A 25,455-nucleotide genomic window follows, 5' to 3' on the forward strand; every position below is an offset into this window, starting at 1 on the left:
ACTGCACAAAGACTGCATTAATTATATTTATCAAGGCTAAAAGCCACCTGAGGATAGGATTTTATGAGATGGATGGATTGTCGGTTTAATGATAAAGAATATTATGAGAGAATTGAAAATAATAAACGGAATGAACAAAATTTGATTATGACAGTTTGACAAATATTTGCTGATACTGAATTTCAAGATGACCCTGTTGTAGCTAGCAGAGGAGCAATCTTGTGACGTGTTCCACAGATAGAAAATTCTTGGAAATAAATTCTGTTTGATGTTAGGTAGACAGGAAAGAAAGGAATGTTCTTTGCAATTGTGGTAGATGAGTTCTTGCTGTAAATGTTTCATAAGGAGGATCCAGGGATTGAATCTCATTCAAGCACCTATCATTGAAATAATGATAAAATAGAGAGAAAAATAGCAGTCTTCTGTTTTCAAACAAGAGATCATTAAATTATAAATGGAATCAAATTGTTTTATAAAACGATGACTAATTGTTAAGGTAATGTTTTAATCTTTATTTATAAAATGATTGGATGGAAAAATCTTCACAAACTTTCAATGTTTTAATTAAATGAAGATTTGCTGAGAAATTTAAAGTCAGTTTAAATGACTTTCTATTTGATAGTTTTAATGCTTCAAAATTCCATTCAAAATTTGCGGCGTCAGAAAGTAAGTCTCTTATTTCAGCTATTAACAAAAGATTAAAATAGTTGACTTGTTTACGAAGAAAATGAAATGCATTCTGATGGATTTGATTTCAGAGTGAAATTATTATTTTTAAATAGTTTTTTGCATAACTTGTGTACACAAATGTGATTGTCTTATTAAGCAAAACCAGTGTCCTACAACCCTCCTAGAACTTTGGAAATCTGAGCTGCAAATGAATAAGAATTTTAAAGTCAGTTTAAATAATTTTCTAATTGACACTTCAATGATTCACAAAGTATTTTTTGTTTTCAACTATTAACAGAAAATTTAAATCGCTAACCAAAATGCATTCTGATAGATTTAATTTCAAAATTATTTTTTAAATAGGATTTAAAAAATTTAATTCAACTTTACAGTATTTCATTTTCATTGATTCAATAAGTAATCGATTCATAATTGATTAACATCAATATATAATTGTTAAAGTTGCATCAATGTGAAAAACACTTGAAATTTTATTTATACAAAATGTCACAAACTTAGCCATCAAATTTGAAGTAGAAATTAGCATCAAAATAGTTTTGGGATACCCTGTGTAGATATTTCTATAAAGTGAAAAATGCCCCTATCACCTATCAAATCTTATTTGTTGTAGTAATGGTGTGACAAGACATAGATGTAAACGACCACGATTAGCATATGCCTGTTGTAAGGTACAGTCACACACTAACTTATAACCTGTTAGATACAAGACTAAGATGATTATGCAACTTTAAGTGCCGTTGGGAGTTCAAAGTGGCAGAATAAGGCATGGATTTTTTTTTTTTTTGTTGACAGAGGTATTTTAGTTTGTAAGCACCACTTTGTTTGTGTGCGGTTTTGTTAGTAGAGATGACAGAAAAAAGAAGAGCGAATGTCTTCATTGTGGGAAAAATATACAAAACATAATCAAACTCTAGTATGTTTTTTTAACTCAAAATAAATTACGGGATTGAAATAGGAATTATTTCCCTAAATCCATCTTTCAGTCACGTAAATTATAATCGTTTCATTTGTGTTGCGTTGTTTTTTTTATGTCCATGAAGTTATTTCCCTTTCACGTTTTTTGTCTTCTTAATTTCCAGCTCTCCTATCTGTTATTACAATGGGACTATTTTGTGTGCCCCATCTCTTTCGACGCTACTTTGAACCGATTGTCTATGGATTGTGAACGACACCCTGTATTCAAAGTTGCGGAGTACGCTTTACCAGAAACTCTTGACGGACTCTTTACTTTGGTAGGTTTTTTTTTTTTTTACTGAAAAGTTTTTTTAAAATGTTTTATTATCTCCCTTGAGATTAAGTGAAAGAAGTGAATTATCATCATAGACTGTGCAACAGCTTTTAATAAAGAAATTTGGTATAAAATATTTGTTTTTTGTCTAGAACTCTCCCTATATTAAAAAAATAAAAAATTAAGAAAAATCTGTATGATGTATGTATTCATGATGAAAAAAATATATTCCAAAAATCACATAAATTGATCAAGTGGTTTTATTTTTAAAAAAGAAAATAAAATTTTATGAGTAACTGAGGAGTGGCTGTTTGGTCAGAATTCTGAAAATAATCAAAAAAAAAAAAGTCAAACAAAAGGAGATCAATCAATAATAATTCAAGTTGCAAGATTTATGTTTTAATATCTACAAATTCCCATTAATCATTTAAAAATGAGTTTCTTTATAAAAAGACTTACATAATTTACATAATTTTTTAAATATCACGTTTTCGTTTTGTCACAAATACATACTGATGATTATATTTCATTTTTATTCTTTAATATGGAGGTAATTCTAGACAAGTACCAAATATTTAAAATAATTGTACATGTTTATTATTGAATTATTTGGATTATTCAGACTATTAGTCTTCATATATAATGAGGGCCCAACAATAATGGATTAATTAAATCAGCATAGAGTGAGCATAGAATCTTCATTCTATAATGGGAAGAATAAGGATTAGTCAGAATACACAACGAAATAAGCAAAATGATTGATGGACCTGGGTTTACGATATAAGAAGAAGAAGCGGAAGTTAAAGATCTGACGTCATTTCTTCCAAACTGCATTGTGGTTTCTGGTTCGTGTCACCCTTCAAAGTGATCACTTGTCCCAATGAGTGGAGGAGGATGAATCGTGAATTGAGTTCTCTCTCTCAGTCTATCTCTCTGTCTCTTTCTCTCTCTCGGTCTATCTCTGTCTCTTTCTCTCTCTCGGTCTATCTCTGTCTCTTTCTCTCTCTCTCGCTCTATCTCTCTGTCTTTCTCTCTCTCTCGCTCTATCTCTCTGTCTTTCTCTCTCTCTCGCTCTATACCGCTCTCTCGGTCTATCTCTCCCTCTCTCCCTCTCTCGGTCTATCTCTACCTCTCTCTCCCTCTATCTCTACCCCTCTCTCTCTCTCTCTCTCGGTCTATCTCAACCTCTCTCTCTCTCTCTCTCTCTCTCTCGGTCTATCTCTACCTCTCTCTCTCTCTCTCTCTCTCTCTCTCTCTTTCTCGGTCTATCTCTACCTCTCTCTCTCTCAGTCTATCCCTACCTCTCTCTCTCGGTCTATCTCTACCTCTTTCTCTCGGTCTATCTCTACCTCTCTCTCTTTCTCTCGGTCTATCTCTACCTCTACCTCTCTCTCTCTCTCTCTCTCTCGGTCTATCTCTACCTCTCTCTCTCTCTCTCTCTCTCTCTCTCGGTCTATCTCTACCTCTCTCTCTTTCTCTCGGTCTATCTCTACCTCTCTCTCTTTCTCTCGGTCTATCTCTACCTCTCTCTCTTTCTCTCGGTCTATCTCTACCTCTCTCTCTTTCTCTCGATCTATCTCTATCTCTCTCTCTTTCTCTCGGTCTATCTCTACCTCTCTCTCTTTCTCTCGGTCTATCTCTACTCTCTCTCTCTGTCTCTCTCTCTCTCTCTCGGTCTATCTCTCTCTACCTCTCTCTCGGTCTATCTCTCCCTCTCGGTCTTTCTCTCCCTCTCTCTCTCTCTGTCTCGGTCTATCTCTCCCTCTCTCTCTCTCTGTCTCGGTCTATCTCTCCCTCTCTCTCTCTCGGTCTCGGTCTATCTCTCCCTCTCTCTCTCGGTCTATCTCCCTCCATCTCTCTCTCTCGGTCTGTCTCCCTCTCTCTCGGTCTGTCTCCCTCTCTCTCGGTCTGTCTCCCTCTCTCTCGGTCTGACTCTCTCTCTCTCCCTTCGTCTGTCTGTCTCTCTCTCTCTCTCTCTCGGTCTGTCTCTCTCTCTCTCTCTCTCGGGTCTGTCTCCCTCTCTCTCTCTCTCGGTCTGTCTCCCTCTCTCTCTGTCTGTCTCCCTCTCTCTCTCTCTCTCTCTCTCTCTCGGTCTTTCTCCCTCTCTCTCGGTCTGTCTCCCTCTCTCTCGGTCTGTCTCCTCTCTCTCTCTCCCTCTCTCTCGGTCTGTCTCCCTCTCTCTCCCTCTCTCTCGGTCTGTCTCTCTCTCTCTCTCTCTCGGTCTGACTCTCTCTCTCTCGGTCTGTCTCTCTCTCTCTCTCGGTCTGTCTCCCTCTCTCTCTCGGTCTGTCTCCCTCTCTCTCACTCTCTCTCGGTCTGTCTCCCTCTCTCTCTCTCGGTCTGTCTCCCTCTCTCTCTCTACTGGTCTGTCTCCCTCTCTCTCTCTCGGTCTGTCTCCCTCTCTCTCTCTCGGTCTGTCTCCCTCTCTCTCTCTCGGTCTGTCTCCCTCTCTCTCTCTCGGTCTGTCTCCCTCTCTCTCTCTCGGTCTGTCTCCCTCTCTCTCTCTCGGTCTGTCTCCCTCTCTCTCTCGGTCTGACTCTCTCTGTCTCCCTCCGTCTGTCTTTCTCTCTGTCTCTCTCGGTCTGTCTCCCTCTCTCTCTCTCTCTCTCTGTCTGTCTCCCTCCCTCTCTCTCTCTCTGTCTGTCTCCCTCTCTTTCTCTCTCTGTCTTTCTCCCTCTCTTTCTCTCTCTGTCTTTCTCCCTCTCTTTCTCTCTCTGTCTTTCTCCCTCTCTCTCTCTCGGTCTGTCTCCCTCTCTCTCTCTCTCTCTCTCGGTCTGTCTCCCTCTCTCTCAGTCTGTCTCCCTCTCTCTCGGTCTGTCTCACTCTCTCTCGGTCTGTCTCCCTCTCTCTCGGTCCGTCTCCCTCTCTCTCGGTCTGTCTCCCTCTCTCTCGGTCTGTCTCCCCCCTCTCTCTCTCTCGGTCTGTCTCCCTCTCTCTCTTTCTCTCTCTCTCTCTCCTGGTCTGTCTCCCTCTCTCTCTCTCTCTCGGTCTGTCTCCCTCTCTCTCTCTCTCGGTCTGTCTCCCTCTCTCTCTCTCTCGGTCTGTCTCCCTCTCTCTCTCTCTCGGTCTGTCTCCCTCTCTCTCTCTCTCGGTCTGTCTCCCTCTCTCTCTCTCGGTCTGTCTCCCTCTCTCTCTCTCTCAATCTGTCTCCCTCTCTCTCTCTCTCAATCTGTCTCCCTCTCTCTCTCTCAATCTGTCTCCCTCTCTCTCTCTCGGTCTGTCTTCCTCTCTCTCTCTCTCTCTCTCTCTCTCTCTCTCTCTCTCGGTCTGTCCCCGGTCTCTCTCTCTCTCTCTCTCTCTCGGTCCCTCTCTCTCTCTCTCTCGGTCCCTCTCTCTCTCTCTCTCGGTCTGTCTCCCTCTCTCTCTCTCGGTCTGTCTCCCTCTCTCTCTCTCTCTCTCGGTCTGTCTCCCTCTCTCTCTCTCGGTCTGTCTCCCTCTCTCTCTCTCTCTCTCTCGGTCTGTCTCCCTCTCTCTCTCTCTCTCTTCTCTCTCTCTCTCTCTCTCTTCGGTCTGTCTCCCTCTCTCTCTCTCGGTCTGTCTCCCTCTCTCTCTCTCTCTCTCTCCGGTCTGTCTCCCTCTCTCTCTCTCTCTCTCTCTCTCTCGGTCTCCCTCTCTCTCTCTCTCTCGGTCTGTCTCGGTCTCCCTCTCTCTCTCTCTCTCGGTCTGTCTCCCTCTCTCTCTCTCTCTCTCTCTCTCTCTCTCGGTCTGTCTCCCTCTCTCTCTCTCTCTCTCTCTCTCTCTCTCTCTCTCTCGGTCTGTCTCCCTCTCTCTCTCTCTCTCTCGGTCTGTCTCTCTCTCTCTCTCTCGGTCTGTCTCCCTCTCCCTCTCTCTCTCGGTCTGTCTCCCTCTCTCTCTCTCTCTCTCCCTCTCTCTCTCTCTCTCTCTCTCTCTCTCTCTCTCTCGGTCTGTCTCCCTCCCTCCCTCCCTCTCTCTCTCTCTCTCGTTCTGTCTCCCTCCCTATCTCTCTCTCTCTCGGTCTGTCTCCCTCTCTCTCTCTCGGTCTGTCTCCCTCTCTCCCTCTCTCGGTCTGTCTCCCTCTCTCTCTCTCTCGGTCTGTCTCCCTCTCTCTCTCTTGGTCTGTCTCCCTCTCTCTATCTCGGTCTTTCTTGATTCCCCCCCCCCCCCCTCGGGCTGTCTCGATCCCCCCCCCCCCCCTCGGGCTGTCTCGATCTCCCCCCCCCCTCGGGCTGTCTCGATCTCCCCCCCCCCCCCTCGGGCTGTCTTGATCTCCCCCCCCCCTCGGTCTGTCTCGATCCCCCCCCCTCGGTCTGTCTTGACCCACGTTGCTATTTTTTCCAATAAATTTGCTTTTATAATAAAATCTTGAATGTTTTCACACAAATTCTGGAAAGTGAGTGCAAACATTTTGATTTGATTCAGTTCTGATTTTGAAAAGTTGATTTTTATGTTATACTTATTATTAGGGCTATGACAACAGCATATTCTTTTCCTTGTTTTGATTCTGCGGTATATATCCATTGATATCTTATGCCTTTATGTAGTGTGATGTGGTTCTCGGTTGATTAATTGTGTCTGTGTCGGATATATACTTGATAGTAAAAACAATGAAAAGAATATGCTGTTGTCCTTGCCCTACTTATTATATACAAGCAGGAAACCCCAACATTGCTCAGGATTGCCTATCAATACTAGCTATTAAACCGAAGATGTTTTGGATGATAATGTTTGTGTTTTGATTAAAGTTAAAGAATTTGGTCTTGTGTCGACCCCCCCTCCCGGTCTGTCCTCCCCCCCTCGGTCTGTCTCTTGTGTAAATTATTCTTATGATAATTGTGAAAATTTGTTTTTGCAGATGAAGATTCCATATCGCACATTCCGGATTTATCCGTTTGTGCTGCACAGTATTTCCATGTCTCTTTTTGCTTCCGTTATTGGACCTTTCGGGGGATTTTTTGCCAGTGGTTTTAAGCGAGCATTCAAGATTAAGGCAAGTTATTTTCTAGGTTTTATTTTAATGTTTTATTTTTTTCTTTTTGGCATCCTTTTCAGCTGGGCCTTCATAATTTGTGCATTTATTCTTTTGCGGACTTATCCTCATCTTTATGCTGCAGTCGATAGAGGCATTGAGTCCCTACGGTTGCAGATGAGCATTGTCTGAAAATAGCAGTTTCAATCCTACCCAAACAGGACAAAGGATTACTTATCAAAAATGTTGAGAGACAACAACTATGGAAGGCAGTAATTACTGGAGATAAGTTACGAGACTCTGCGTTCACCTGAAGAAGGCCAGAGGGTAAGTTGGCTGAAATGTGGTGAAACAACAACAATCATGAAGATGAGGGTAATAGTCGGCAAAACAATAAATGCAGATATGCTATAGTAGAACATTCGCAGCAAACACTCATCTAACTATAATTTCCTTTATTATCTATCTGTACCTAAAACTAAACCTAAATTCCATAAGCAAAGTTTCTTTCCTAGAACTGCTTGTTTATGGAATACGATACCACTGGGCTGCTTCTCAGCTGACTATAACATGGCTGTTTTCATATTAACTTGAACAAATTCCTGTTAAGCCATCCTCTTATTTTATCAAAATCTACCCAAGTTCCACCATTACTGATCATCAGTGTTGTTTTACTTTGGCACTCATTGACTCTTATCTTCAAGTGGCCATCAGGCCTTAAGTGATGAACCCCCCCCCCATAGTAAAAAAAGTAGTACTCAAAAGACTGCCTTAGTTTTAATTCTTGTCTCCTAAAATCTTGACAGAAATAAATATATGATCGCTTTTAGCAGTGATAACATTTCAAATATGAAATAATGTACATTAATCTGTCTAAAACTTATGTTAAATTTGAAAATTCCTTATAATGTAAAATCAACTTTCTTGTTGTTTCTTTGTCATCAATAGCTTCCTTAAAAAAAATCAATATTTGATCCATCAATTTTTTCAAGGTCTGTTGCAACATGTTTTTTTTTTTTTTTTTTTTAAGAAGAATAAAATGTGATTGGATTTTATTCTTTTCAGAAAATATTTTGTTCAAATCAAAGTAATTTTCAAATGGTCACCAGATTAAACAAGGAACATAACTCTGTATTCACCCATATAGAGTTACATACCTTTCATCGAAACAAAAACATGGCATGATTTTTAAAAAATAGCTAAACAAATTTCAAGTAAATATGCTAACAGACGATGCTGAGTATAAACAGCTAATAAATTATATAATTTATTAACTCGCCAAACATCATTCATTTCAAATATACTATCAAACAATGTGTGGGATTATATTTTTTTTTATTGGAATCGTTAACCACTTGACAAAGGCCAGAGGAATAGTTGGCCGAAACATAGTGAAACAACAGTCCGCAAATAAATAAATGTGTAGGATATTTTAAAATTATGCAAATTCTAGTCCAAAAAATTATTCATGAAAATTACATCTTTTTGGATACCGACTAAAAAAAAAAAACATATACCAACACACATACACAGCCGGCACAGACTATAAACGTTATCCTTTTTCTTTTTGCTCCCTTACTTATTTTGTGCTGTCAGGTTATCTGAAGATACTGGCTTCCTGGCCTAAAATTGTATTAAACTATCATTTTTTTTCCTTTTCCTTTGCAAAACTCAATCATGTTCTGCAAAATCAAACACAAAATCAATAATTTTCCTTTATAAAACACATAAACTAGATCATGAATAAGTATTTGCATAACTTGAAGCATAAAAACTCTTTCCAAAATTACTGAATTCTGTATTAAGTTACCGAAAAAGGGTTGATATGCCATAAAATCAGACAACCAAAACCCACCTAGCTTTAAAAAGAATATAGAAGTAAACAGATCTTATTTTGCTTTCTAATTTCCATGTTTATGGTTTGTGCAAAATTATAAATATAAATTAGATTGCTAAATAAAACCATTAAGAACACGCACAAAAATGTAATCACTCTTTCTCTAGATGTTCACGGACAAATATTAGAGAATAGATGAATTAACATGGTAAGAGAAATAGAGAGGAGTGACTTTATGAATAATTAGGAGAATTATAAATGTGTTTATTTTCCAAACATAATTCAATCCCAAAACTAAGTAATATTTTTGCATGTATTGAATGCAATTAAATTCTATGAATATGGATTCACTCAGCTTTAATATACTTAATAATAAATAATGACTTGTAAATCTTATCTACACTGTTTTATTTGTATTTCTTTATTAAATAATTATACTTGCTAGTTGCTCTACTAAGACTTGCTTGTTTCTTTAGTACCTGTGACTTTTAGCATCTTATCTATATATATAAAAATGTAATTCTTGGTTCGTTCAAAGTCGATAAAACCATATTTCTACATTATCAATTTAATTAAAATTTTCAGAATATTTATCTGTAAAGTCAAGGAATGTTTGCATGTTATTAAAATAAATTAAGATCGTTAAGATCGCAAATTCTAAAAATATATTAAATAAAATAAAAATATTTTTCGTAACTGCAAGACTGTCCGTCATTTCATTTCCGGTAGAAATGAGCCTTTTCACATGCACCACACATTGACGACTTTCGAATTATAACATTTAACTATCTAATTAATAGATGGTTAAAAAAAAAAAAATCCCTATTTTTTAAATTATATATATATATTTTTTTTGTACTTTAACCTTACAATTGAATAAAAAAAAACATATCATAAAACTTTAATTAAACTTGGAAATACGATTTAAAAAATAGCGCTGATCGTTAAGTGCACTAGCACCATTTTTTATCTTAATTTTTTATTTTTAAAAGCTTTCCTGGTGAAGCCTACCTAAAATAAATTTGTCTAATTCTTAATTTCTTATATTATTGGAAAAAAAAAAAAAAGGTAAATATGAAGAATTACTCCACCCTCGAAAATTCCTTTTAAATTACCACTCTTATAGGTTTTCGGGGTTGCTGAAAATGAAAATAACGTTTATAATTAATGTAAACGAGTAGTTTCCAAGATATGAAGAAATGTTAGTTTAAAAAAGTGGAGGGGGGGCTTTTTTTCTACCTTTGGAAAATCCTTTAAAATTACCTGTTTAAGTTGGTTGGAGGAGTGGGGGTGTTTTGGCGGCCGCAGCCGCCAAACCCCTCCCCCGTCTCTCCACCGCCTCCCACCAAATGTAAACAGAATTTTTGTAAAATATTAAACAGTTCTTCTGTTCAGTTAATGTCGGCACGTTACTTATGTTAAAACAATTAAACTGCATAAGCACCTGTTAAAAAACTATACAAATTCTATAATTGAATATCCCCCTCCCAGAAAAGAACTAAAAACAAATCGGCAATTCCCCCCTAAAAAAAAAAAATAATAAAGATACCAGTGAGTGCATTTCTTCATATCTTGGAAACTATGTGTTTACTGGAATTTTAAAGGATTTTCCGAGGGTGGAAAGAAAGAACCCCCCCCCCCCAAAAAAAAATCGTGGCCACAAAGTGGGTGATCATTTTACAATGAATTATGATAGAAAAGTGATCCCTCACTTTTTTCGAATTAACATTTCTTCATACCTTGGAAACTACTCGTTTGCTGTAATTTTAAACGGAAACCTTTAAGAGTGGTAATTTTAAAGGAATTTTCGAGGGTGGAGTAATTCTTCATATTTACCAAAAAAAAAATAGCATCCCAGAATTTTGATAAAATTTTCCATTTTCTCACGTTCGTATATAACAAAATACTTTTTTGGGTGGCCGTTGAGTTCCATGGCGACCAGCAGACTTATCCGCTTATGTAAATTAAAAATGTTTGTAAGTGAGAAAGAATAAACGTGAGAATAAACGGTTTTGTTAGTTTTTTTTTTATACTTCATGAAAAGTATGTGAGAAATTATTAATAAATGTTAAGTAACTTTTTCCTTTTATTATTCTTAATAAGTAAAACTTTTTTTAATCATGAAAAGAGTTAAGCCAACGTAAATAAATAAATGTTTAGTTACTTTTTTTTTTATTATTTATGAAAAGAGTTAAGCCAACGTAAGTAAATGTTTATAAAAGTGCCAAAGGCAACGTAAGTAAATAAATAACAAAAATATTACGTGTGCATGCGTTAGCCTTGACTGAGGGGGGGGACTAAGGAACGACCATTAAATAAGTCGCCATGGAACTCAACGCCCAAGGAGTACCAAAAATAGTTTTCATGATATGAAGAAATTTCTTTTCCGAAAAGTGGGTGATCACTTTTCCATGTAAATTTAGCTTAAAATGGGTACCCACTTTCTGGCCACCTGAGGAATGGGGGGGGGGCCATTTATTTTCGTGTTTATTGGCTTAAAGGCTTTTTGACAACGCAGTTTGCTACGCGAGTGCATATTTAACTGCCTTCGTTTATGCTGCGTGTAGCGTAAACAAAGGCTACGTTTGTGAAATGGAAAATAGTCCCAGAGTTCATGCAAAAGAAATCAAACAAAAAACTTTTTAGCCAAGGAACACACAGAAAAATTTATAAAAATAGCATCCATTTTTTTCTATCGAATTCATTTGCTGTTTTTATTGAAAACTATTTTCTCCCGGATTTTTGATAAAATTTTCCAGAAAGGGCTGTGCGTCTCACGTTTGTATATAACAAAAAAATTTTTTGTAGATTTCGGTGTTCTAAAAACGAATCTGCAAACCGTTTCCGGATTTGAAGAAATTACTTTTTCGAATAGTAGGCGATCACTTTTCCATGTAAATTTAACTTAAAATAAGCACCCGCTTTCTAGCCACCTGAGAGAGGGGGGATTTTTTTCCCCATGTTTATTGGCTAAACAGCTTTCGTTTATGTTCGCGCGTAGCATAAACGAAGGCTACGACTGTGAAATGGAAAATAGTCCCAGAGTTCAGGGGTTATTACCATGCAAAAGAAATCAAACAAAAAACTTTTTAGCTAAGAAACACACAGAAAAATGCCCCTCTCTCAGGTGGCCAGAAAGTGGGTGCTCATTTTAAGTTAAATTTACATTGAAAAGTGATCACCCACTTATCATAAAAGTAATTTTTTCATATCATGAAAACTTTCTTTTTGCGACGGAAACGGTTTGCAGATTCGTTTTTAGTACACCGAAATCTACAATAAAATATTTCGTTATATATGAACATGAGACGGGCCTTAAAGTAAAATAATACTGGATTTTTGGGGGCAGATTTGCCGTTTAGTTGTGCAAATATCCTCAAACCAGGTAATCACTAAAAGGGACTCTTAAAAGTCGTCACCTGTATTGAGCAAAAGTTTAATACCACTGATTATATATCAGCCTATGTCACAGTAACATATTGAGTGAGTTCCTAGCAGTATTTTGTATAGTTTTTTAGTTTAAACTCATTTTCCCAAATTTCTCCAAACTTAACGTGTTTGATACAGTCTGCCGCCATTTGTATTTTTCAAATATACCGATAAACACTGCATGTTTTTGAACCGATTAAACATTATACATTACATAAAAACACTACAATCTTATCCAGTTAGGTAGAACATTTACTTTTCTTGCCTTTGATAACATTTATTTGTTATATATTTATTTTTTGACAACTTCTTTGTATCTGTATTTAGTAATATAACCGCTTTTCATTTAATGTAACATTTAGTTGGCTCGAAAAACAGCAACGCGTGGTAGGGTACAGCTAGTTATATATAAATTTGAGACTAAAAAAACATAATCCTCAAAAGTATTTATCTTTATCTAATATATAAAAGTCACTTTGTGTGTGAGTTCCTTCTGCTAAGCCTATCTTTTGCAAATTTCGCACAAACGTAATTTATATGTCTGGCAGTATTCTTAGATATGTTTTGTACAGAAATCCAATCTTTAAAATAGGTTTTCTCTCATAGATAAAAAAAAAAAAGAATTTTTACAGAGGAATATTTTAGGTTACACCAGCCAGGTGTAAAGTAAAATATTCCTCTGTAAAAATTTTTTTTTTTTGTCATAAGAGAAGAAAGACTGTTTAAGATCATCAATCCCAAATATCAGCTGACGCGATATTGTTATTTTTATTTTATTTTTTTAATTGTTTTGCGAATTAATCTACCTGGCAAATTATTTCATGTAATATATAATCAATAGATGATTAATTCTATAATACGTACTCAATCTGCATAAATTAAAATGTTATTGTATGATTGGGCAGCACCAAGCGGCCAGCTAGTATGATTTAAAAGGAAAAAAATTTAAGCAAATTTAAGGTAAATTGACTGAATCAACAATTAGCAAAATCTCACCCCATTCAGAGTTGAGGCCTGAAGGCTTTCTACTCTAATAATTTCTTTCTTTAAGTTTCTCGGCTTTGGAATTCCCTCTCTGCTCCCTGTTTCCCTTACTCTACCAACATGCATAAATTTAAGCGTAATGTAAATAAAGATCTTGCTGCACAACTCCAGGATGCCTATATATGTATATGCCTATATGTATATATAAAAGTCTGCAAGAAAGACACAACTCGTGGAAACAAAATATATTGAACAGAAAAGTAGAGTGTTATTATACGTCATTCTGACTCCCAAGTGTGCATGATTTGGGTATAACCTGGTCTTTAATGTAAGTGGAAGAGTTCATTATTATCTGTAAGGTGGACACACCACAACACGGCTCCTAGTTCACAATAACCCCTTATGTCTCAGTGGCAGTGTGTCTTGTTTGGGTGAAAAAAAAAAATTTTTTAAATAGAAGTAGCCACAGAAAAAAATATCAAGATATATTTCTACGAGGATTAAATAGTTAAACTAGTGAGGGTTAAAAACGTGCTTCAGTCGTATGGCCACATCGGAAGAATGGATGAAAGATGTAGAACAGTTCATGTAGCAGGATCAGTTTACAGGGGAACACTAATGGAATAACAGTGGAAGTGATAAAAATGAACTTGGGGGATAAATAAAGACATGGCCAGATCAGTTTGGCAGCATGTAAAACAGACAATAAACCAATGATGATGATTTTTTTTTTACATTTGTGATTTCAGAAATGTTCCAGAAGTTTAGCCATTACATTTAAAGGAAGAGAAAAAATGTGTTTTAAAATTTATTCCTTGTAAATTTGTTTCTCATTAAAAAAAAAAAAAAATAAGGAATGCAAGAGGGAGATAATTCATTTACAGGGGAGAGAACTGAATTTTGAAATTAGTTATTTTGAATTAGTTTATTGCCAGTAAAGTGAACCCCCCACACACACCATAAAGTCCAAAATATAGACATTTTTTAAAGTATTTCTAGTATTTCCAAAATGTTGAGACATGATTGCACAAAAAAATAAGTAAATAAATATGATCGCATTTTTGTCTTTGTGTTGAAAGGTAATATTCAACTTAAGTGAAATAGTTACAAGGTTGTGGACCTTATCAACGTGCTGATCATTAATTAACAATGTATGTAATCATATAATATGTATGAATAAGTCCCATGTGATCTTTTTTGCTGTTTAAACATTGTATTTTAGTCCTCAAAATAAACGTGCACTAAATGCACTTTTTAAAAAAAAATATTTTTCACATATTTCCAGTCTTTGTCTTTCTATAACTGACATTCTTGCCATATTATGGACCATCATGAATTGATCAATCTCCTCCACTTGAACAGGATCTGGTGCTACTAGATCAGGCTGTCTGAAGATACTGGCTTCTTGACTTAAAATGCATCAAACATTGATGTATTGTTTTTTTTTCCCTTTCCATTTGCAAAGCTTAATCACGTTTAGCAAAGCGAAAAACAAAAAACAATTTATTTCTACAAAACAACCAAACCAAACACCATCAATAAATATTTGAAGATATAAAGAACTTGATGTATAAATTTTACAAAAATGACTGAATTCAATTGTAAATAGCATGGAAAGAGTTGATATGCCATAACACAAAACAACCAAATCAAATACTGTGAATTAACAACTTTTACCAAAATAACCATATTTGGCATTAAATAACCTGAAAAGAGTTGGTATGCCGTAAAATAAATCAAACCGACTGGCATCAACTGAATTTTGGTAATGTTACAAATCTCCAGTGAATTGAGAAGTGCATTTTATTGTCTTTTAAATGAAATTTCATTCTTTGTTAATGTTACAAGTTTTAAAGCAAAATTTGTATATGGGGGAAACAATTTATTTAGCAACAGTTAGAGTTGCATATAACATTATTTTTCAATGAGAGACAACCATCTCAAAGGTAGGCATGAAATGAGAAATGCTTTGATGACCATGTCCTTATCTGTAACAGTGAACACTTCCACAATGGCAGCTTTCAAAGTGTCGACTGTGTTGTGGATCTTGGCCTCAATCATACCATATTATCAGGGGGTTGCAGTCATATGAGGAGGACAGTTACAAGTCTCCAAAAAATTTTTATTTTTTATTTTTAAGATCAAATGAGAGAAACTGTGTGTTAAAAAGAAAAAAAAATTTTTATTTTTATTTTTAAGATCAAATGAGAGAAACTGTGTGTTAAAAAGAAAAATTTTTTTTTTTTTTATTTTTAAGATCAAATGAGAGAAACTGTGTGTTAAAAAGAAAAAAATTTGTTATTTTTAAGATCAAATGTGAGAAACTGTGTGTTAAAAAGAAAAAAAAAATTTTTTTTTATTTTTAAAAGCAAATGAGAGAAACTGTGTTAAAAAAAAAAAAAATTTATTTTTTATTTTTAAGATCAAATGAGAGAAACTGTGTGTTAAAAAGAAAAAAAAAATTTTTTTTTTGCAGGATTTTGGTGACATCATTCCTGGCCATGGAGGAATCATGGATCGGTTCGACTGCCAATATCTCATGGCAACCTTTATCCATGTCTACTATACCAGCTTTATCAGGTAAGTAATCACTTTATGTGCTTCTTTACTTAAAGGTCAGTAAAAAAAATAAAGTGGTCAGTTGTAATCGAGAATGACCTGAAGGCTCCTTTCTCATTAGCTATTTCCCCAGGATGTAGGGGAGAACGCGATTCCACTTTCAGAATTATTCCACTTACCCTTGATCCTTATCTTATAATGCTGAGTGTTTAAGCCAGAGGCATCAAGCGCCATATTTTGAGTCATGAATTGACAAAAGACCAACGCTTTAAGCATTGTCAAATGAGTACATTTTAAAGGTAAATATGGAGTTAAAATCTAATTTCAAAACATTCTATTTTAAAAAAGCAAATTTATGTTATTAACTTGTGCAGGTAAACACACTTAAGGTGATTGTTGCTGAGAAAACTTGGATGATTGATTGGGTTAGGAAATAGGGTAAGCAGAAGAAAAAAGAAAGTATTGTCTCCTTTTGTATTAAGATAAAAAGAGGTTTGTACTTTTTGTTAAGCTCTTAGAGTTATCTCCCTTGCTTTTTGTGGATTATTGACTGGAAATAAAGATGGAGGTTTTGATAAACGTACATATATCTGTAATTGGAGTTATGTGAGGAGTAAGTTAACAGAAAGTGCTGGGAAACATGAATTTTTAAATGGTCAAGTAAGTTGTACATCTTGTCTAAGAATGTCCAATCTAATGTTGTACTCAGGATCGGTCAGTTCCAAACTGTAGATTTAAAAATTCTAGGAATGTGTCATTTAAGTTTTATTACTTGAAATATATTTGTATAAATATGAATATTTAATTTATGCAAAATCTCAATTAGTAGCAGCTAAACTTGTACTGAAAAGCAAATTTAATCAACAGAATTTGGTATCAAATTCAATCCGTATTTTTTATTTTATTATTTGTTCTAACATATTAACAACATCTACAGAATTTTAGTATAATTTAATTTTATTTACAAGGTATATTATATTTTAGTATCATTCAATTTTATTTACAAGGTATATTGCTGCTGAGATATAAAGGGCTATTGTGATTAAAGGCCAGATTTATAAAGGCATGCTAAAGGGAGTTCGCTAGCAAGATGTTTGTTCACATTACATTTAAATTTCTGTATCTTGGTATAATCAGAGGATCAGAATTTAAGACCAGTGGTTTGAAGAAAAGAAGCTATTATTATCAGAGTAAGAAGATTTCTGGGTTATCTACAATGAAGGGGTGGAATATTGCTGCTAATCACATTGACTAGGTATAAGTACAGTAAGTTTGTTGGAGCACATTCGGTATGGAATATTGCAGTGATGGAACGGAGGTTGGAGTTTGGCAGCAAGAGAAAATGAGGCTAGATGTTGGTGCACGAGCCCAAATGTGGCAGCAGTACTCCATGCGATTGGTGACTTAACATGTGGATGTCTGAAAAGCAAACTTACTAAACATTCGGAGATTTGATTTTTAAAAAAATGTCAACAGAACTTGGATAGAGAAAAGACTGACTTCATGTTGTGCCAAGTGCATGTTGACCGAATTAGTCTGATGGTGTAAAGACGTGTACAATCGATGTTATTGCATCATTGGTCAACCTAAAAAGAAAGAAAAGACGCTTAACATTTACAGGTAGCATGAGGACATTGCCAAAACTGCTGCAAAGAAGTTGGGCTCCCTCTACCATGCTAGAAAATGACTCAAACCTGAGAGTATCCTATATACATCTAAAAAGCCACCATTCACCCATGCATGCAACATCTGGGCTGGTGCATCTACCACTAGTCTTTCCATCTTAGACAGGATTCAAAAAACAGTCTCAAATCTAATAGGTCCTACACTATTAGTTTTGTCTCATCGCCACAATGTTGCATTCTTGTACTTGTTTTACAAGTAATTTAATGGAGTGTGTTCTGATGAACTCATAACAATTGTGTCCCTTCCGATGTATATACTTCTAATTCGACAAGCAGCAAAATCCCACGCTTTCACTATTGTGACCCTAGACACCTTTTACTCTCATAGTTTCTTCACATGAACTGCTAGACTTTGGAATTCCACCTTTGTTTCTTGCTTCCCTGACTATACTACCCTGTAAAAGTTTAAATGGTACTTGTATAGTTTAATCAAGACATTAAAAAATGAAAATATCGAAAAAAAAGTTTAAATTGTACGTATCCTTTATGGAATGAAGTTCTCCAAAAAAAAAATTTCATCAAGTTGTTTTTTTTGTTTTTTTTTTACAGCAAAAAAACAATTTGTTATGATACTGACCAAAAGGTTTGATTTTTAGGAAGAAAAGCTAGTATTAAAGATGGGGAGGGAGTGTCGGCTCTTTAAACTGAGTTACCTCCCCGTGGAGTGTTCAAAAAATTCAAAGATGTCTACCTTCAACGTGCTATCATAAAAAGTGTTTTTCCGCTGTAAAAAAAAAACTACTCGATCAAATTAAGTGAAATTTTTTCTGAGATCTTCAGTTCAAAATGGATACATACAATATAACCTTTTTTTTTTTTTTTTTTTTCAATATTTTCATTTTTTAATGTCTTGATTAAACTGTACAAGTACCGTTTAAATGTGTCTGAACAAGCATGTTGCAGCCGAATTCACCAAAGTTCCCTGTAGACATGATCCTAAATAGTAGGCCCTTATGCGCAAGTGGTAATGCGTTTTATTTGAAGTGAAAAAGTGTCAAAATAAAAAAACAAATAAAAATAAACTAAGGCAAACCTTTCATATTTGTGATTAACTAAGCAACCCTTTTATATTTGCGATTAACTAAGGCATACCTTTTATATTTGCGATTAACTAAGGCAAACCATTTATATTTGCGATTAACTAAAACATGCCTTTTATATTTGTGATTAACTAAGGCAAACCTTTTATATTTGTTATTAACTAAGACATACCTTTTAAATTTATGATTAACTAAGGCATACCTTTCATATTTGTAATTAACTAAGGCATACCTTTTATATTTGTTATTAACTAAGGCATACCTTTTATATTTGTGATTAACTAAGGCATACCTTTTATATTTGTGATTAACTAAGGCATACCTTTCATATTTGTGATTAACTAAGGCATACCTTTTATATTTGTTATTAACTAAGGCATACCTTTTATATTTGTTATTAACTAAGGCATACCTTTTATATTTGTTATTAACTAAGGCATACCTTTTATATTTGTTATTAACTAAGGCATACCTTTTATATTTGTTATTAACTAAGGCATACCTTTTATATTTGTTATTAACTAAGGCATACCTTTTATATTTGTGATTAACTAAGGCATACCTTTTATATTTGTGATTAACTAAGGCATACCTTTCATATTTGTGATTAACTAAGGCATACCTTTTATATTTGTTATTAACTAAGGCATACCTTTCATATTTGTGATTAACTAAGGCATACATTTATATTTGTGATTAACTAAGGCATACCTTTCATATTTGTGATTAACTAAGGCATACCTTTTATATTTGTTATTAACTAAGGCAAACCTTTCATATTTGTGATTAACTAAGGCATACCTTTCATATTTGTGATTAACTAAGGCATACCTTTCATATTTGTTATTAACTAAGGCAAACCTTTTATATTTGTGATTAACTAAGGCAAACCTTTTATATTTGTGATTAGCTAAGGCAAACCTTTCATATTTGTTATTAACTAAGGCAAACCTTTTATATTTGTAATTAACTAAGGCAAACCTATTATATTTGTGATTAACTAAGGCAAACCTATTATATTTGTGATTAACTAAGGCAAACCTATTATATTTGTGATTAACTAAGACATACCTTTTATATTTGTGATTAACTAAGGCATACCTTTTATATTTGTGATTAACTTGACAAGTCATTGATTGCTCCATTAACGTGTTACCTAGGATTTTATGTATTCGAAAATCAAAGAAGATTATACAGTTTCTTAAAATGCATTTAATGCAGAAATACTGTTATTCATTTTCTTATTTATTTTGTTTTCCAGATTGCACAACCCACAGAAGATTCTTCAGAATATCTTCATGCTCAAACCCGAGGAACAGCTGCATGTGTTCCATCTGTTGCAACAATCGTTAGTTGATCATAACATGATTAACGCAACCAGTTCCATTTTGTAGAGGGTCTGACATCCGGCGCAGTGGCCTCCAATTGTAGCTGTGGCAAGTTGAGAAAGTATTGCCAATCTAATAAATGGGAAGGCGACTACACAATCCACGATGCCTGCCTATTTTTTGTAGTAGGGACTAGTTGAGGACCAAAAACACACACAAAACAATGGCCATAGTACGAACCCTTGAACTGCACAGGTGTGCGAACGTAAAAACAAAAGATGAAGAAAAAAAAGCCCCTGCAATGTCCATTCCTGATGTTTTTGTTGTTGTCTTTCCAGGTGTTGTAGGCGTGGTTAGACGCAGAGGGTGAACTTTTTTCTTTTTTTTTTTGGAGGGGGGGGGGGTGCTTTCTATATCTCACTCACGCCTTCTCAGCCTAACTAAATGACCTTGCACCGTTGTCTGTGTCCCTGCGAGTGCATACACACTTAACATGTCACGTTTGAAATGCACACACTTCACACACGCACACACACACACACACTTCACACACACACACACACACACACACACACTTTTAAATATTCTCTCTTGTTGCTTTAGCACTTGTTGCTATCATCTAACATTGATGCTTGTTCAGAATTCCCTTTATATTAAAGTTAGAAAACAAAAATAAAGAAAAATCTGTATGATGTACATACTCGTGTTAGAAAAAAAAAATTTGTTTTCCAAATATCACCCAAATTGATCAAGTAGTTTTATTTTTATAAAGAAAATCATTTTTAAGCGAACTTGAATTTTTCAAATGCCTTCGTATTAAGAATGGCTTTCTAAAATCTTACAAGTTTGAAGTACTTGGAGCCATTTTCCTTGTTTTCAAAATGGCTTCGTCATATCGTCTCGGTTTATATGGCCAGTTATATTTAAAAATAAAACGATTTGATCAATTTACGTGATTTTTGGTGTTCAATATTTTCTTTCCGTATGTACATCAATTTTTACTTTTCTTTATTTTTGTTTTTTAATATAGTGTGAATTTTGGATAAGCACCGCTTACAGATTATGCAGTCAATGCAAAAAAAAAAAATTAAGCTGATGATCCTAACTCAATCTCTTCTCTTTCCCCTAAGCATGCAGGACCCTATTTACACAAAATATTATCTATTTCGTGTGATACGAATGCTACAAATCAGCTGAAAAATTCCCATAAAATGAAAATCTTGAATATTTGGCTTTAGTTTTTGTTCGTTTGTGGCGGCAGTCAACTATTCTTCCTATTTACATCATTTACGGATGAATTGGAAAATTGTGAACAAAAGAAAATCACATAAAATGGTCTCCGAAAACTTTATATGTAGTAGTCCAGGTTAATAATGTATTTGTAGGGTGAAAATACAAAGAATATCCACTGGGTTTATATAATAGGGCTCAAAACAAATAGAGGTATTTATATTAATATTTATCTATCCAGATATGTACACACTTTGCTACACTAGTATGACAGTATTTCAATCTGTAGTTATTAATAATCTCATCAGGCAAAAAAATTCTTTCTTTTTCTTTGGGTGTCCATATTAGTAAGACTTTCCAATATATATATATATATATATATATATTCATCTTTTTTCTTTCTTCTCTTTTTAGTATATGAAATTGTTGCCCGAATTTTAAAACTTACATTAGTATTTGAGCTGACAAATCAACTTTGATTCTGACTAGCCAATTTCATTTGTTATTCTAATTCGATATAGACTAAAGTACTTTGCTATATGTTATTAAAAACCACTTAATCTGGTCTGGCAGTGTAGAGTAACATTCTTAATCATCTTCAAAGAAAACTCAGCTAAGGGAAGTAACTCTTATTAAAACAATAATTAACTCTTCCTCTTTCTTACTTGCTTTTAACATAAAAAAAATAGTCACAAAATTTATTTTTAAACTAATGAATTCTGAGCGATGACAGTCGCTTTTGCAGTATTCGTTATTTCAAGCCATTAAATAGGACCAACATTCCTTGTCTATTAAATCTACTGATCATTTTCTTGAAACGACTGGTTGTTATATTCATAATGTTTTAGCCGATTTACCCTCTGCCCTTAGGGAGTATCTTTTTGAAATTAGGAGACTAAGTGTCAAATTCAGTAATCTGTATGGAATTTTGTAACTAAAAAGGTTGATTATTCTCCTTCTGGTATTGTATTAATATTTTGTTTCCTTGTCATCATAGAATGCTAACATAATATGGTTGCAATTGTTTTTGTATAAATTGAAAAAATTTAAAATCTGTATATTTATTTTTTTTATAACTATTAAAAAAACTTATTTTTATTTAATATAAATTTAATAGAGCTAAACTGGGAGTAATATCATTAAAACGTTTTTTACATTAAACAATATTTAAAAAATTCTTGTAAAATGCAGCTTATGATAGCTAGTGTCTTAAAAAGACAAAACATCTGTCTGTGGATGACTATATTTTAAATATGTATATATATATACTAATAGATATATATACATTAATAAATATTTCTCATCTAAAACTGAGAAATTTCTTGACATTTTACATGGGAAAAATAAATTATAATTGTTAGTTTTTCTATTATTTAAAATATGTTTAAAAATATATATATATAAAAACAACTGATATAAATATATTAGTTTTATCTGGTGCTACCAGATTAGGTTGTCTGAAGATAACGGCTTCCTGGCTTAAATTCACTAAACATTGATGTTTTTTCCTTTTCCTTGCAAAACAACCAAAAATCATGACTGATTATTTGAAGATATAAATGATTTAAAGCATGAAGACTTTTTCCAAAATTACTGTATTTGGCATTAAATAACCCAAAAAGGGTTGATATGCTATAAAAAAAAGTCACCAAACAAAACCAAATATTAGTTCTATTTAATATTGTGCTGAAATTAATTCTGAATTGACATAATTTTTTAACATAACATAAAAAAAAACTAATTATAAATGATATTAGCAATATAGTAACATACTTTATTACAATTTAGTTTTTAAATTGCTTAGTTCGACCCAGACAAATTGTATTCTGAAACAATGTATTGATTGAAAAAATTCACCAGGAGAAATTATTCCCATTTTTTCTTTCTTACAACACAAATTCTAATTCTTTTTCTGTATAAATTTAAAAAACTAAGTAAAAATATAAAAATTAAAAATTAAAAACTAAAAATGCTTTTATTGCATTCCGGGCAACGTCAGATACATGCAACTAGTTGTTTATAAAGAATAATTTTTACTAAACCTGATGAATGAAAAAGCGGAGGTGAAAGTTGAAAATTTAATATAATTAAAAATCCAAATTACATAAAAAATCTTTATGATGTACCTAGCAGTCACAGAATAAAAATATCATCTTCCAAAAATCACATGAATTACTCAAGTATTTTTTTTTTTAATTAAGAAAATGAACTTTTACAATTTATAATGTTAATATATCATAACCATTACAAGACTGATTCTAATTTTTCATTTCTGGAGAGGTTGTTAAGGGGGAAGTAACCACTTAATTAATTTTACAACATCCATGCTTTTTCATAAAATTTGATTTTCTTAGTTAAAAAAAAAAAAAATGACATGATCAATTTACATGATTTTTCGAATGTGACATTTTCATTCCATGTCAAGTACATACATTATAAAGATTTTTCTGTATTTTGTTTTTAATTGGGTTAAATTCTGGACTTGCACCAAAGAAAAGATTTGTATTCTGTCTTTCAAGCAGTGAAATGGACAATGTTTTTACTGTTAAATGTCTTGATTCTATACATATACACACGAATATACACATAATACAAAGAGAGAGAAGATGCAAAAATGTTATCTAAAATTATTTTAAACTAAATTTAATAACTAATATTTGACAGTTTCACTCTCTGCCTTGTTTATAAGTTATTACAAAAAACACAAATGCATGATAAAGCATATTCATCTTAGAATAGTTGCGTACAAACATAGATAACCATTTATAGTTATCTATAGACCGGGGAGTTTTTTATTCAAGGGAGATAATCTCCAACAAGGGGGGTAACTTATGACATTATTTTTTATTACTATTATATTAGTATTTTTTTTTTTTTTTTACTTTTAATGACATTATTTTTTATTACTATTATATTAGTATTTTTTTTTACTTTTAATGAAATTATTTTTATTACTATTATAATTAGTATTTTTTTTTTACTTTTAATGCCATTATTTTTTATTACTATTATATCAGTATTTTTTATTACTTTTAATGACATTATTTTTATTACTATTATATTAGTATTTTTTTTTTACTTTTAATGACATTATGTTTATTACTATTATATTAGTATTTTTTTTTTTTACTTTTAATGACATTATTTTTTATTACTATTATATTAGTATTTTTTTTTACTTTTAATGACATTATTTTTATTACTATTATATTAGTATTTTTTTAACTTTAATGACATTATTTTTTATTACTATTATATTAGTATTTCTTTTTACTTTTAATGACATTATTTTTATTACTATTATATTAGTATTTTTTTTTACTTTTAATGACATTATTTTTATTACTATTATATTAGTATTTTTTTTTACTTTTAATGACATTATTTTTTATTACTATTATATTAGTATTTTTTTTTTACTTTTAATGACATTATTTATTATTACTATTATATTAGTATTTTTTTTACTTTTAATGACAGTATTTTTATTACTATTATATTAGTTTTTTTTTTACTTTTAATGACATCATTTTTATTACTATTATATTAGTATTTTTTTTTACTTTTAATGACATTATTTTTATTACTATTATATTAGTATTTTTTTTTACTTTTAATGACATTATTTTTTATTACTATTATATTAGTATTTTTTTTTTTTACTTTTAATGACAGTATTTTTATTACTATTATATCAGTATTTTTTTTTTTTTTTACGTTTATGTTAATCGACTACATGAACAAAATTTGAGGAAATTGAAAACATTTATGCTTATTATTATCAGCGTCAGTGCTGGCTAAATCTTTTGGCTTGAGAAAAAGTGACAACAGGTTTTCTTAAAGATATTCCAGGACTTTTCTCAGTATTCTGACTTCAGTTTGGTTCTAATTTCACCACTATCATCATGATGTTCATCATTTTTCCTTATATTTCGGACATTTACAAGTACTTAGATTTGTATTATCACCAAGGTTATACCTATCACAGACCAAGCAATTCTGCAACTGAAGTCTTTTACTGGAGGTGATAATTGATATATTTGTTTAAAAATGCATATACACTATGGCCTTTCTATAAAAGGCCAAGTGATCATGCAACATGTTTTTTATTGAAAACGACGTGAATTTTCAAAAATTATTAATGTAGCAGTCAAACACAGAAATGAAATCGTGCTGTGTAACGTTTTCCCAGATAATCAATATAGCAATTAAAAACAGAAAAATTCCACTTTGAGATTAGTTTGATGTTTTTATGTGATTTCCATAGCAAGTAAGAATAAGCTAATTGATAAATTTGACAATTATTTACAAATTCCTATAAATTAAGAAACGGGTAATTTTGGCTAAAAGTCAAATGCATGTTTCAATGATTGAGTTTTATTTTAACGTGGGAATCGATTTTTATTAGAGAATTTTTATTTAATCATAGCCATGATTAGAATCTGTTCGGAACTAAATTTTTTAGGAACAATGAGTGTGAAGTGTTAACTAGAAAGATCTCTACTGACTATTTGTAAA

The 25,455-nt window shown here is 33.1% G+C and overlaps 1 protein-coding gene across 4 annotated transcripts in view; it reads left to right on the forward strand.

The window, feature by feature from the left end:
- The window catches only part of LOC145268744 (phosphatidate cytidylyltransferase 2-like), a 376,852-nt gene extending 356,482 nt beyond the window's left edge, over positions 1-20,370 (forward strand). For all 4 annotated transcript variants that reach the window (XM_080124335.1, XM_080124337.1, XM_080124336.1 and 1 more), the window contains 4 exons: positions 1,770-1,922; positions 6,732-6,866; positions 15,572-15,675; positions 19,641-20,370. In XM_080124335.1, the coding sequence (XP_079980461.1) occupies positions 1,770-1,922; positions 6,732-6,866; positions 15,572-15,675; positions 19,641-19,773 (525 nt within the window). In that variant the 3' untranslated portion in view covers positions 19,774-20,370. The remainder of the gene's footprint in view (positions 1-1,769; positions 1,923-6,731; positions 6,867-15,571; positions 15,676-19,640) is intronic.
- The last annotated feature ends 5,085 nt before the right edge of the window (positions 20,371-25,455 follow it).

Source organism: Euprymna scolopes, chromosome 44 (assembly GCF_053919585.1).
Source record: "Euprymna scolopes isolate OS-2025 chromosome 44, ASM5391958v1, whole genome shotgun sequence".
In the NCBI taxonomy this organism is placed as follows: domain Eukaryota; kingdom Metazoa; phylum Mollusca; class Cephalopoda; order Sepiida; family Sepiolidae; genus Euprymna; species Euprymna scolopes.